Genomic DNA, 16,159 nt, shown 5'->3' with positions numbered 1-16,159 from the left:
CGGTAAAATTGTTAGCTGGTCAACATTGCACCTTTCCCAACCGACAAAATTGATCTTAATCCAGTCGATCCTCCTGGCAATTTGTTCTCATGTGATGAAGTGTCTTAAGCTTCCTCTCTCTATAGCAAATAAAATAGACTCCTTCATAAGTAGTTTTTGGTGGGCAGGGTGGGAGGGAAAAGGCATTCATTGGGTTCGAAGGGGACTGGTAAATAAACCAAAGTCTTTAGGAGGTGTGGGGATTCGATCAGCTGAATTACTCAATGATAGCCTCCTTTTCAAACAAGCTATGAGACTTCATGATGATCATAACCTCCTTTCCTCGAAGTTCCTATTTTCTCCCCAAGGATGTTGCATATGTAGGAAGGGTCCAGATATACGGCTAAGGGGTCTGATTTCAATGGGTAGAAGGGGCATTTACAAGACTTCTACTCTTTTCAAAAATGAGTTGGCATGGAAAATTGGTGATGGGAGACAAGTATTGGCAACGAGTATGGCCTGGGTGGAGGGAAGGGTCCCCTTGGTGCGTTCGAACCAACGTTTAGCTCAAGCAAGAAAATGGAAAGTGGAAGATCTAATAGATAACACAAGTAACACTTGGAAAAGCTCAGTGGTTCGACAACGTTTTGAATGGAAAGATGCAAGAGATATCTTAACGATGGACCTACCCAAATCTCCAGCCTCGAATTTTGTTTACTGGAAACACCACCCGAAAGGAAAATTCACAGTAAGGTCAGGCTATGCGGTTCTGCTTGAAAATAAGACCATGATGGAAGATAAAATGGAGGTGGGAGTCTTGGAAATTATGCGGATTGTTTGGAGACTTAACATTCTTCCCAAATGGAAGGTGTTTTTGTGGAGGATAATGCATGATGCTCTAGCTGTTAAGTGCAATTTGAGGAGGCGAGGGATTGATGTGGATAGTCAATGTAGTTATTGTGGGTATGAGGAAGAAAACTCACAACATATTTTCCGGACTTGTAGTGTCACTAGGTTGGTTTGGACAATCTATCAACCACAAGTTCAAATTGATGATAATGATCCCATGAGCGCTGCTGAATGGGTTCAGAAACATATCCGAGTCTTTTATAGCAAGGATGAAGTAGGAATGCGGAAACTAGAAGAATTTGTGGCCATGCTTTGGAGTTTATGGGTCACGAGAAATGAAAGGGTGTTTAGGAATAAAGGGGGTCATGCTAGGTCTGTGTTGTTCCAAGCCGAGGAAGCAATGAAAAGTTTACAAACTTTCAAGCAAAATCCGCAATTGCCTGACGAGAAGAAGGACCTTGACATTCCACCAGGTTTTAACTTCGTAAATCTGGGGGAAAACACACACATTTTTACTAACTTTGTTTTGCAGGTGGATGGTTCGTGTGTAACACCCCAACAATTCCCATTTTCTAAAATAACCCCTTTTTAAATATAACTGTAGGGAATTATCAAAGTATTATCGCCCGTGTGAAAACGTTACGGCTTATTCAGAATTTTGCAGCGGAAAACATAAAACTAACTTTTAGGTTCATAAATAATCTATTACATATTAGGTCCAAACCAATTAACTGAATTAAGGAAATACGAATAGTACGACAAATTTCAAATCCAAGTTAACAAATTAAATCACTTAATTAAACGAATAGAACTACAAGCTCTCTAATCCCGATCCCAATGATGCATCATCTTCAAACCTGTAGATGGGCAACGCTTATTGATCCTTAGAGACTGCTCACCAAAGATGGGTCATCACAGGATCAATAAGGCATAGCCATGATCAACACACACAAACAAAGCACGTAATCAGCAAAGCTGAGTACTACATACTAAAACAACAACAATCCTAGCATGATACTATCAAACCAACAACCCTAACATGATACTAATAAATATAAGTAAGGACAGACAAAACATAATAATTTGACGACCATACTCGACTAGGCTAAGCTAGACTTAATGACAATGATATTATTTTAGTTGAAATAGACAATGGACCGAGTTGTCCAACCAAAAGTCTTCCCCAAGGAAGACGAGGTACGGGCGCGACTCCGTAACCTCAGTGACCTGCGATATCGAGGAACGTTTGAATAAAAATAGAACACGGTGATCAATCCGGTCCCAGAAAAGGCCATGGGCTACCACCATGAACCCCAACTCCTGTTTGTCCGTCACTTCAGACGTGCACAGTCTAAAGCTATTGCTATTCGGTTTCACTTTACATGATTTACAAATTGAGATTCCGTTATGACTCAACCATTACATAAGACATACAATTCACATTTGTTCACAACTGTTTTTATCTTGGAATTAAGTAAGTGATCATAAAAGCATCAATCAAGACTCATTCCAATTTATCCAACCTTTCCTTTAACCATGAGCAACCCTGTATATGGGCATAAAGTTTCAACTTACTAAACAAGGTCCTCCGCCCTCATAAAGTAGTGAAAAGATAGAAAGGGAACAACAACCAATCGATCCAAACCAATCATATAGAATAATCTAGTGTTCCCAACCAACATGTTTGTATCAATCATCCATACTAACATGTTACAGTTCTCATAGTGCAAAATAAGTTCAATAAGTTTGTCCAACAGTATTAAACATGCACATTCAATATAACCCAGTTCGTCCATAATATCAACATAACCAAGTTCAACAACAAGATTCAACATGGTTTCAACAATTAGCACACATTCCAAGCACACAGGTATGTACGTACCTTGTGTAAACAAACTGATAGGCCACTTTAACACTTTCAAAAGTCGCCTAAAGAGAATTCTCCGCCTAAAACAACCAACAAATAATCCCAATAAATTCCTAATCATTGACAACCATAAGAAAGCATTCTAAATGCATCCTAAACATATTTAGAACTTTCCCCAATATCAAAACTTAAACATTTGATTTCCTAGAATCATGATTATTGAATTAGTGATTGAAATTCGTTGAAAACTTTTGCAAACATCGTACTTTAAATTTTCAGCAATATAATTTCATTTAAAAGCTTCACCATGGTCAATCTACGTTCCTAGTATCTCAACACAACCAATTCAATGATCCATACTCAACCCATCATGATTAATAATCATAAAAACCTTGAATTTCATACTTTAAATAATCAAAAATCAATATTTCAATGTAATTAGATAATCTGAAAATTAATAACTTTATTATAAAATCCATATAATCTCAAATTTATAATTTAAATCACAAAACCCATAACTTTAATTCAAGAAAACATAATTCAAGTTAATAAATTATGATTAAGCCCTAATCTTAATTTTAATTAATCAAAACTGAAAATTAATTCGTTTTTAATCTCAACATCAAATCTGAAAATCATATTTACCATAAAAATTATAAATTTAATTTAAGAACATAATCTAAATTAACAAACTTTAATTTAAAATAATTAGTTACTTAGGGTTTAAGAAAGTTACCAATTCAAGAAGGAGGAGAGAGAGTTGGCTGGCGGACAGAGGTGGCTTGCGGCAGGGCTGAGAGACGGCGGCACACGGTGGTGCTACTTGCGGTGGCTGCGCGAACGAGTGGTGGTCATCCACAATCAGTTGAATACACAACCACAACAAAAGAATAAAAGAGAAAAGAGAAAGGGAGGAGGAAAGAGAACTACCGGCGAGCAGGGACAAGGCAGCGGCGGCGCAGGCTGGGTGGCGACGCGGGGGCTGCGCGAGCAAGGTGGTGGTGAGAGCTGGTGGTCAGCGACGTGGCTGTTGGCTCGGGCAACAAAGAACGAGTGAGAAAGAGAGTCACACAAAAAGGAGAACGGAAGAGAAAGAAAGAAGGAGAAGGGGATGAAGCGGTGGCTTACCGGCGAGGTGGTCTGGCGGCCTTGGTGGCGTGCTCGTGGTGGTCGGCGGCTGGGCAGAGGGAGGAAGAGGAAGCAGGAAAGGAGAGAGATGGGTTTTGCCCTTTTTGGTTTTTACGTGAAGTAGGAATAGAGGGGTTTGGTGTTTTGTGTTTTGTGTTTTACATGGAGTAGAAGTATGGGGTTATGGGTTTATAATATTGGGCTTTATTCAATTGGGCTAGACTTAGGAATTTAGTTTTAGGATTCGAATCCAAAATCGGATAGGATCGTTTTCTAAATTTAATCGATTTTCGTAATTCGAATTCGTTTTAACGTAAAATTCGAAAATACATTTTGATTTCGTAAGTCATTAAAGTATTCAAAATGAGATAAAATAATTATATTTTAATTACATATTCATTTCTAAAATCCGCAAATTGTACTTAAATATATTAAATATACGTAAAAAATATAAACAATGTATAAAATTACGGGGGATTACAATCTACCCCTCTTAAAAGAAGTTTCGTCCCGAAACTTGACACGAAAATTCACCTATCTTTCCAAACTTTTCAACTCATTCTCATTGGAGAAATACTTGTGGCATTTATGTACACTCTTTTGCCAACTTAAAGTTTCTTGAATTACTCATGAACACCTATTTGTTACGCGAAGAATCTATTTACTTGCATCGACATGAATAATTTGCTAAAATAAGCATAAAAATGCATAAAAACACCATAAAATTAGGTAAAAAGCGCGAATTTATATCGTATTCTACCCCTCTTAAAGAAAACGAGTTACGCCCTCGTAACTCATCTCAGGGAATAACTTTGGGTATTTCCTTTCTTCAACGAATTCTGCCCCCAATACTATATTTTCACTAAAATCATCCCAACAAGTGGAACCTCTACACTTCTTTCCCATACAATGCCTCAACATGTGACATCTTACTGTTCGTATGGTAACTATCTTTCAAGAAATCCAATCGAATCTAGGTGGTTCCCCAGTTACTCTTAAAGTCAATAACACGGGCTCTCAACATATATTCCGTAGTTTGGTTAGTCCTCCCAGGCTGACCATCAATTGCAGGGTGGAAAGCAGTATATTTTTCGATGTTGTCCCCAAGATTCAACTGGGCCTTATTGCCAAAGTTTCAGACTTTTGTGCTCGGTAAGGATCTTACGTGTTGCCCTATAAAGGTAATGTCTCCAAATATTCGCAGGTAACACAATAGCAGCTAACTTTAGGTCATGGGTTTGGTAATTAGGCTTACAAGGTTTCAATTGACGCGACAACAGTTGCGGAGGTCAAATTCTCTTTTAAAATCTAGAAGCTTCCTCACTTTTCTCACTTCACTCAAATTTTGATTCCTTTTTCAACAAGTTTGCCATTGGTTTTGCTCTCTTCTAAAGTCTTCACAACCTCTTATAACAGTCAAATAGGCCTAGGAAACTTCAAATATTAGACACGTTCTTTGGAGTAGGTCACTCACTCACAGCTCGAACCTTAGCAGGATCTACAGACACTCCTTCTGCTCAACTTTCCTTTTCTACTGAACCTCATTACGCCTTTCATGGATTTATAACTCTTGGGCTTAAATCCTAGTATTTCACCAATTCATATATTCCCCTCTTTTCAAGACAACAAATTTCTAACAATCCTGGACCACTCGAATCTTCTCTTAATTTTACTCCCTTACGTAACGTGGTTTTCGATCAATATAGTCCTTCACTTTTCCACCGGTGTCACTTATACGCACATGACTTCAAGATTTGTGTACTTCATTCACATAAAACTAGATTCTATCTAAGCGTCTCCAAAGTAATCCTCAAGATTTCATTATGCTCTTTTCATTCCTTGAATAAATCAGGATACCATCAGTAACATAATAACGAACTTAATTCGGGATTCGTAGAAAATCTTATTCATCAAATCCATAATTATGGCAGGTGCATTGGTTAACCCAAAAGACATTACTCTAAACCCATAATGACAATAACGAGTCCTAATGAGGTCTTAGGTATATCTTTATCAGCTATCCTCAATTGGTGATACTTCAAACACAAATCATTCTTCGATAACACACTCGCCCAGTTCAATTGATCCAATAGATACTTGCTCTTGATGATGTTTAGCTCCCTAAAATCGATGCATAATTCCATACTCTTATCTTTCTCCTTAACAAACAACACAGGAGCTCCCCACGGTGATGCACTAGGCCTAATATATTCCTTGACCAAACAACTCTTGCAACTTTTTCTTAATTAGCTCATTTCAGGAGGTGTCATTCTATATGGTGCTCTAGATATATGCGTCATTCTAGGAACTAAGTCTATAGGGGACTCAACGGCTCTTAGCAAGTGGCATACCTGCAATCTCACTAGGAAACACATCCATGAATTCATTCACAGTTGGAACATCCTCGATCTTCATTCCGACTTCTTAACTCACATCTAGCTCCTACAGAAAAATAGTTCACACTCCTTATCATCAATTTCCTCACTTGCATTGCAGAAATAACCCCAAGGTTCTTGGTCTTCCCAAAACGTTTATATGAGGTCAAATTTCCAATAGGGTTCCTTATACTTAGTTTCTGAATTACAAACTCTAACTTGGCCCTGAACAAACTTAGCCAATCCATCCCCAAAATTACATATAGGTTTCCCAGATTAAACTCTATCAAATCGGAAAGAAAACGCAATCTTTTATCTTAAAAGGCGGATTCTTAAACAACTTGGTACACCTTATGGTTACACTAGTAGGTATACTAACAGGTAAATCAATTACTCAAAATCTACCAAATTCAGACTCTTAACAACAGATGACGAAACAAAAGAATAAGTTGCTCCCGAATCACATAATGTTTTAACTAGCACAGAGTTAATAGAAAAAGTACCATGAACTACGTCTGCAGAATATTCAGCTTCATTTCTAGACATCAAGAACGGTTTGCCCGGAGTCTTATTCTGGTTGTTGTTATCATTTGCGGGCTTATTATAGTTTCCTTGATTGTTTTGTGCCCCTCCAGGCTTTGAATCTTGTCTTCCAGACTGGTTAAACCTCACTTGATTTTCACTTCCATTACCATTTTGTTCCTTTTTCTGCTTGGTGAAGCACTCATACTCCCTATGGCCCCTTTTCTGACAATAGTTGCATGTCACTAATTCTCCCTTGCAGTTTTTACCAGGATGGTTGTTGTTGCATCTCTTACAGTGATGCACTCTCTCAGATTGGTTGCTATTGTTGTGCCCCTGATTGTTCCTCTGTTGAAAATTTCCATTTCCACCCTCATTCCTGTTCACTTTCGTACTTTTCTTGAAATTCCCTTGGTTTTTCCCAGCATTAAACTCTTTTCTTTTCTCCCCAACCACATTTTTCTTGTCCCTTCTAGACTGCAATTCATAAATATGGGTGGTTTTCTCACGCACATTATCTAGGGATGTAAAGGTTTCTCCATCTAATCCCAACTGAATCTCATCGGTCAACCCTTGCTCAAACCTCTGAGCCTTTAGCTCCTCAGTAGCTACCACCTCAGGTGCAAACCTCGACAAAGTTATAAACTTACTATAGTATTCAGCGATAGTCATACTCCCCATCCCAAGGTTTATGAATTCTTGCGCTTTTCGTTTTGTTATGAAAGGAGGATAAAACTTTTCCCTCAATGCAACAACAAATGAGTCCCAATTAAATCCTTCAACAACACTTAGCCTAGTTCCATTCTCTTTCCACCATAGATCGGCCTCATCTTTTAGGTAAAGGACAGCTTGACCTATTTTCATATTTTCAGGACAGTTTACCACCCAAAATAGTTTTTCAAACTCCCTAATCCAGTTTTCTAGGAAGGTCGGGTCTGCTTGCCCCTTGAAGTATGGTGGCTTAACTTTCGCAAGCCTTTCAAACATGTCTCCTGCAGAATTGGGGCGCTCAGTTCTTTCCTGGGCTAGTTTTTCCGCCAAGAGGCGAAAGACAGCAGCTAGGTCATTACTGTTGGTCATCCTAGAACGCGACCTGAAATTAATATACTCTAATTCAGGTTCAAAACTTTACTTATATTATCCTCTAGCAATGTAATATCACACCAACATCCAAAATTCACATAAAATGAACAATCATCTACGAATGATATTTGCATGCAGAACATTCAGCTGAGAAACAAGGAATAACTTCAATCATCACGAATAATAAGGTTGAATAAAGAAGAAAACATTCCCCTTGCGTGCCCGTAATAAACTTTGATCCTTTGGATAATCCATAATCTAACTTTTATTCCTCAAAAGAATGTCGATAACAATCCTAAATATTAACACACACCTGTTCTCAAAATAAAGTAAAAAGGTTCTACGATATAAACATAAACTATGGTTGGGCGAATTGTCCAACATTTTCTCACACGCAACTAAATATGTAAGCAAAGTTAAAGGGAGACATCATCGGACTTGTCCTTTGATTCGTTATAATCGTCTAGGGTGAACAACTCATACTTAAGTTCATCATCATCATCCATATCACAATAATAAGCTTCTTTTCTTGGCCTTGAGGATCTTCGTAGACCTTGAAGTTGATGATTATTTTCCTCTAGCTCAGGCTCGGGCTCGGGCTCAGGTTCAGGCTCAAACTCAAACTCAATCTCAGGCTCAGAATCAGATTCAACCCTCAGAAAGGCTTTGTAGATATCCATTTTTGTTTGACCCACAGCACGGTCATACTCACGAATTGCCTCATCATCACTACCATATGCACTTGTTTTCATTACTTCGCGACAAATGTGCTATAGACTACGAATTCTACTGTCAGGTTCATAATTCATCACCTTTTCATCATCACTCATAATAAGATTGGAGTCACCATCACTTAGAACGATAGGGCTGGAGTCATCATCACTCAGAACGATAGGGTTAGAGTTGCTCCCTACTCTATTCTCTTCTATGTCAGACATGATTAGTGATCTATGACGATTAAACATAGTTTCTATGTTAGTAATTAGTACTCTCACTTACCGTACGATCCCACAATACACCATAAGTAAGAATAAATAGCAATCGCAAAGCATAGGAAGGACACAAACAGTTAGTAGGCAGATAAAGTACAATCATGTTGATATAATGCAAACACAATGCTTCTATTCTATATGCCCTTTCCTATACTACCCATCTCTCATAATAAATCATAGTAAAACACTGAAATGTTTAAAGAATAAAACAAGAATGAATAATAAAAACGATTTTTTTTTTATATATATATATATATATATATATATATATATATATATATATATATATATATATATATATATATATATATATATATATATATATATATATATATATATATATATATATTTCGAATATATTTAATTAAATTTCGAAAAGAAAAGGAACGTACTTAATTCGAATAAATGAAAAGTTTCAAATTAATAAGTTAATTTCGAATTTAAATAAGAAATATAAATATGCTTTCAAACAAAATTAAAATGAATTTGGTCCCCCAAAAAAAAAGTACGCATTTTTTGAATGATATAATAAGTAGAAGCTCAATTCTAGGAAATTTGTTTTAGGAACCTAGCTAGTTTAGGCGCCTAATAATTTGAAAAGCAGACACGAAAATTCAGTAAAACCTTTAGCTCAAAAATACCACTTTGTAACACCCCAACAATTCCCATTTTCTAAAATAACCCCTTTTTAAATATAACTGTAGGGAATTATCAAAGTATTATCGCCCGTGTGAAAACGTTACGGCTTATTCAGAATTTTGCAGCGGAAAACATAAAACTAACTTTTAGGTTCATAAATAATCTATTACATATTAGGTCCAAACCAATTAACTGAATTAAGGAAATACGAATAGTACGACAAATTTCAAATCCAAGTTAACAAATTAAATCACTTAATTAAACGAATAGAACTACAAGCTCTCTAATCCCGATCCCAATGATGCATCATCTTCAAACCTGTAGATGGGCAACGCTTATTGATCCTTAGAGACTGCTCACCAAAGATGGGTCATCACAGGATCAATAAGGCATAGCCATGATCAACACACACAAACAAAGCACGTAATCAGCAAAGCTGAGTACTACATACTAAAACAACAACAATCCTAGCATGATACTATCAAACCAACAACCCTAACATGATACTAATAAATATAAGTAAGGACAGACAAAACATAATAATTTGACGACCATACTCGACTAGGCTAAGCTAGACTTAATGACAATGATATTATTTTAGTTGAAATAGACAATGGACCGAGTTGTCCAACCAAAAGTCTTCCCCAAGGAAGACGAGGTACGGGCGCGACTCCGTAACCTCAGTGACCTGCGATATCGAGGAACGTTTGAATAAAAATAGAACACGGTGATCAATCCGGTCCCAGAAAAGGCCATGGGCTACCACCATGAACCCCAACTCCTGTTTGTCCGTCACTTCAGACGTGCACAGTCTAAAGCTATTGCTATTCGGTTTCACTTTACATGATTTACAAATTGAGATTCCGTTATGACTCAACCATTACATAAGACATACAATTCACATTTGTTCACAACTGTTTTTATCTTGGAATTAAGTAAGTGATCATAAAAGCATCAATCAAGACTCATTCCAATTTATCCAACCTTTCCTTTAACCATGAGCAACCCTGTATATGGGCATAAAGTTTCAACTTACTAAACAAGGTCCTCCGCCCTCATAAAGTAGTGAAAAGATAGAAAGGGAACAACAACCAATCGATCCAAACCAATCATATAGAATAATCTAGTGTTCCCAACCAACATGTTTGTATCAATCATCCATACTAACATGTTACAGTTCTCATAGTGCAAAATAAGTTCAATAAGTTTGTCCAACAGTATTAAACATGCACATTCAATATAACCCAGTTCGTCCATAATATCAACATAACCAAGTTCAACAACAAGATTCAACATGGTTTCAACAATTAGCACACATTCCAAGCACACAGGTATGTACGTACCTTGTGTAAACAAACTGATAGGCCACTTTAACACTTTCAAAAGTCGCCTAAAGAGAATTCTCCGCCTAAAACAACCAACAAATAATCCCAATAAATTCCTAATCATTGACAACCATAAGAAAGCATTCTAAATGCATCCTAAACATATTTAGAACTTTCCCCAATATCAAAACTTAAACATTTGATTTCCTAGAATCATGATTATTGAATTAGTGATTGAAATTCGTTGAAAACTTTTGCAAACATCGTACTTTAAATTTTCAGCAATATAATTTCATTTAAAAGCTTCACCATGGTCAATCTACGTTCCTAGTATCTCAACACAACCAATTCAATGATCCATACTCAACCCATCATGATTAATAATCATAAAAACCTTGAATTTCATACTTTAAATAATCAAAAATCAATATTTCAATGTAATTAGATAATCTGAAAATTAATAACTTTATTATAAAATCCATATAATCTCAAATTTATAATTTAAATCACAAAACCCATAACTTTAATTCAAGAAAACATAATTCAAGTTAATAAATTATGATTAAGCCCTAATCTTAATTTTAATTAATCAAAACTGAAAATTAATTCGTTTTTAATCTCAACATCAAATCTGAAAATCATATTTACCATAAAAATTATAAATTTAATTTAAGAACATAATCTAAATTAACAAACTTTAATTTAAAATAATTAGTTACTTAGGGTTTAAGAAAGTTACCAATTCAAGAAGGAGGAGAGAGAGTTGGCTGGCGGACAGAGGTGGCTTGCGGCAGGGCTGAGAGACGGCGGCACACGGTGGTGCTACTTGCGGTGGCTGCGCGAACGAGTGGTGGTCATCCACAATCAGTTGAATACACAACCACAACAAAAGAATAAAAGAGAAAAGAGAAAGGGAGGAGGAAAGAGAACTACCGGCGAGCAGGGACAAGGCAGCGGCGGCGCAGGCTGGGTGGCGACGCGGGGGCTGCGCGAGCAAGGTGGTGGTGAGAGCTGGTGGTCAGCGACGTGGCTGTTGGCTCGGGCAACAAAGAACGAGTGAGAAAGAGAGTCACACAAAAAGGAGAACGGAAGAGAAAGAAAGAAGGAGAAGGGGATGAAGCGGTGGCTTACCGGCGAGGTGGTCTGGCGGCCTTGGTGGCGTGCTCGTGGTGGTCGGCGGCTGGGCAGAGGGAGGAAGAGGAAGCAGGAAAGGAGAGAGATGGGTTTTGCCCTTTTTGGTTTTTACGTGAAGTAGGAATAGAGGGGTTTGGTGTTTTGTGTTTTGTGTTTTACATGGAGTAGAAGTATGGGGTTATGGGTTTATAATATTGGGCTTTATTCAATTGGGCTAGACTTAGGAATTTAGTTTTAGGATTCGAATCCAAAATCGGATAGGATCGTTTTCTAAATTTAATCGATTTTCGTAATTCGAATTCGTTTTAACGTAAAATTCGAAAATACATTTTGATTTCGTAAGTCATTAAAGTATTCAAAATGAGATAAAATAATTATATTTTAATTACATATTCATTTCTAAAATCCGCAAATTGTACTTAAATATATTAAATATACGTAAAAAATATAAACAATGTATAAAATTACGGGGGATTACATCGTGGGACAAGAAAACAAAACGGGCAGGGTGGGGATGGGCGTACAAGAAAGTGAATGATAACAACAACAACAACAATCACTATCGAGATGGAGGAGGGGAGTATGGCTACACCAGTACTGCTCTCCACGCGGAAACAAAGGCTTGTCTTCATGGTTTACAATGGGTTAAAGAGCAGGAAATTCGAAACGTGATGGTACTAACGGATGCAACGAATTTGGTTACAAACCTAAAAGGAAAAGAGGGGACAACAACTGACATTTTTTGGATCCTGCAAGAAATAAAAGATCTAGCTAAAACATTTGACACATGCGTATAAAAGTACCTCCTCTAAAATTATATATATATAAAAAAAGTAACATGTCTAAACTATAGAAGTAACATACCTAAACTAAAAATGTACCTCCCCTAAAACTATTCCGTATAAAAAAAAGTAACATGTCTAAACTATAAAAGTAACATACCTAAATTAAAAAAAATACCTCCTCTAAAATTATTAAAAAAAAGTAACATGTCTAAACTATAGAAGTAACATACCTAAACTAAGAAGGTATCTCCCCTAAAACTACCCCGTATAAAAAAAGTAACATGTATAAACTATAGAAGTAACATACCTAAACTAAAAAAAGTACTTCCTCTAAAATCAAACACTATATATAAAAGAGAACTTAAGGTTTGGTTGAAAAACCCCATTGCTACAGTTCACTCTTTCCCCTTAATTCCCTGCATGTCCCTCCTTATGTCACCCCTTTCCTTTTATGGCATTCTGTGATGTCACATTTAATTCCTACATGTCCCCACATCAATTAATTGTACTTCTCGTTCATCGAAGCAAAGAGATGACATTCAGTGAGTGATCCTTCCTCATATGGCCTATAAAAAAACTTCATCCGTATTTTATAAAATGATACACTTTGACCGGCATGTATTTTTAGGATAGTGAGTTGAATTTATTAAATTAAATATAAAAGCGGGATAGCAGATAAATTATTTATTGTAAGTTAAAAATTATCTGAGCAAGTGTGGGAACCACAAGAAGGAGAAAAATATTAATATAATTGAAAAAGTGGGGACTATGACATGCCAAAAAAGAAAAATATATCCTTTAATAAAATACGATCGTTTAGGGTAAGTGTATCCTTTAATAAAACTCGGATGGAGAAATTTATATGGAGTATGAAATATTATTGCATATCTTTTGTCAAACTTTTTCCCTTATTGTATATTTTTTGCTTAAACTTTATCGCTAGATTCACTTTTTGGGTCAAACGTAAAAGTTTGACCATGAATTATCGCTAACCTATAAGAAATAATTTAGTTTTGTAAGCTCTTGTTATTCCCGTCTCAATATATAACTTTAGAATATCAACTTTTTATAATTTTATCGTGTTTTGAATTTTATGAGAAGTCAAATGGAGCAACGTTTACGGACAAAGGGAGTATGTGTCTTATTTTACATTGAGTTTGAGTTCCTATAAGCCTATAATGGAGCAATTACTCTTTATCCAAAATTGCTGGGATAGAGGATTTTGAAGCGGAATATGTGGTCCTATAGTTTGTGTATGTATGTGTTTCACTTCCTCTATTGTTTTATATTAATTTAATTTAGATTTTGAAATAACAACAATTGACTAACGACAAATATTAATTAATACTTCCTCCGTTTCGAAATAATAGGGACAATTTACCTTTTCACGTCTGCCAATGTAAATGTTTGGACATTAATTAATATCTCTAATTTGTATTCGTAAGAATTATAAAAAGTTGATATTCCGAAAGTATAAATCGTGACAAATCAAGCAAGACCCCGCACGACTATATTTTTCTTACCAATAAATCACAAATGATAGTTAAATTGAAATTTGTGAATAGTGTCAAAAGTCAAATTGTCCATATTATTTCGAAACGCAAAGAGTACAAAGAAAGAAAGAGTAGTAACAAGTGATACATAAATTGTAGGATATAAGATTTTAACGTATCAAATAATGATATACTATAATACCGTGTACATCGGGGTAACTTCTACCCACTTGTACGTTAACAACTTTTAATGATTAACTGTTTATAGTGTGAACTTTTTTTTGAATAAATTTCTAGAATTACATTTTTACTTTTATACATTACATTAAACATTAATGAGTGTAATGATTTTGGTGATTTTTTTTTCAATAAAAATTATTCCTCCTACAGATTTTTTAACTAACCCTTAATTTTATAGTTGTAATTCCGTATTCACTGCACCATCACCTACTTGCAAATATAAAATTTTAGTTTAATTACTTTAATTATGTGACCTATTTAATTTGGTGGATTGTCACTTGTATAATGTGAAAATTAATTTTCACTAAGACTTAATTTCAGCTAATAATGATCAACCATGTTAGCTGCATTCAAGTCACATTATTGGCGATGAAACTCATTCAAAACAGGTGAATAAAATGTACCCAAGGTTACAAATACGAAAACCAATTAATTATAGAATCTTAAATTGACACCAAAGCAAACACTTGCGTAGTTATTTGATTAAAATCCGTATTAATTTTATTAGTCATGAGAAGTATATGATTATTACTACTTCTTTCGTATTTCATTATATGGTGCACTATGACCGATGCAAAGTTTAAGGAGAATCAGTTGTTTTTATTTAAAAAAGATACAAGTGGAGTAAGTCGAGAATAACTCATTGTAATAAAAGATAATGCATGCAGGTATTAAATTATTCAAAGAATGTAAATGTAAGGAAAACAAAATAGGTGAAAGATGGGACCATGAGAGGAGAAGTATATATTATTAAAATGTGAAAATATACCAAAAATGAAAGTGCATCATTTAATGAAAAACGATTATTTTAGAAAAATGCATCATTTAATAAAATATGGAGGGACAGAGGAAGTATTATTTTCTGTATAATTTATTTTTATCCCATCGAAATTCGACCTTTGTTTAATAATTACCTCAACACTATAATTATACGAAGTATATAAATTCATTACGGGTTTTATAAACATAACTTATTTTTTATACACGTTAAATTAGTTTTACTAAATGTTTTTTTTAAAAGGTGGAGTAGATAGATCCTAACATAGTACGTATAACTCAAGGGAACAACACGAGCATTAATTTTTTTTTTTTGATAATAGCATTAAGTATTTAATTTAAAGAAAAACAAGTTTTAGGTGTAGGAAATATAATTTAAATAAGTCAAATTTCAATATGTTTAGATACATTAGGTATAATTTCAAAAAAGGAAAATTCTTTTGAAAAGGATGTACCCTTAGCATACAAGTGGATAATTAAAAGGTAATTATAGATGTAGTATATAGAGTACATCAAACAAGACTATGGAAATATTTTTTTGTTTTTTTTTGTTTTTTTAAATATAGCATTTATGTTGATCCAAATTATTTTTTATTTGTTAGTTTTGATTTCTTTTATAGATTATCACTAACTTATAAGAAATAATTTAGTTTTGTGAGTTCTTGTTACTCTCGACTCAATGTACAATTTCAGAATATCAACTGTTTATGAAATATTCCTTACGAACACTTGAAAAATTATGAAATATAACCAACCTAAAAAACATTTAACCACAAACAAGTATTTAACTCAAAAGAATAAAAAAATATAAATTTATATATATAAAACGCCAAGTTGACTACGCACGCGGTGGTTCAACTAGTTATTAAAAAAAGAAGTAACATGTCTAAACTATAGAAGTAACATACCTAAACTGAGAAGGTATCTCCTCTAAACTACTCCGTATAAAAAAAATAACATGTATAAACTAT

The 16,159-nt window shown here is 35.0% G+C and overlaps 1 protein-coding gene across 1 annotated transcript; it reads right to left on the bottom strand.

Moving 5' to 3' along the window:
* Positions 1–1,484: 1,484 nt before the first annotated feature.
* LOC110777172 (uncharacterized) lies at positions 1,485–12,367 on the bottom strand. The gene is made up of 9 exons (XM_056840348.1): positions 11,891–12,367; positions 11,693–11,789; positions 11,499–11,594; positions 10,778–10,842; positions 3,824–7,813; positions 3,626–3,722; positions 3,432–3,527; positions 2,711–2,775; positions 1,485–1,719 (listed from the first exon to the last, which is right to left on the bottom strand). Exon 5 carries the CDS (start codon positions 7,798–7,800, stop codon positions 6,589–6,591), a length of 1,212 nt encoding a protein of 403 aa, XP_056696326.1. The 5' UTR covers positions 7,801–7,813; positions 10,778–10,842; positions 11,499–11,594; positions 11,693–11,789; positions 11,891–12,367; the 3' UTR covers positions 1,485–1,719; positions 2,711–2,775; positions 3,432–3,527; positions 3,626–3,722; positions 3,824–6,588.
* Positions 12,368–16,159: the final 3,792 nt, after the last annotated feature.

This window comes from Spinacia oleracea, chromosome 1 (assembly GCF_020520425.1).
Source record: "Spinacia oleracea cultivar Varoflay chromosome 1, BTI_SOV_V1, whole genome shotgun sequence".
In the NCBI taxonomy this organism is placed as follows: Eukaryota; Viridiplantae; Streptophyta; class Magnoliopsida; order Caryophyllales; family Amaranthaceae; genus Spinacia; species Spinacia oleracea.
The sequence above is the reverse complement of the archived record's forward strand: the minus strand, read 5'-3'. Positions and strand labels throughout refer to the sequence as shown.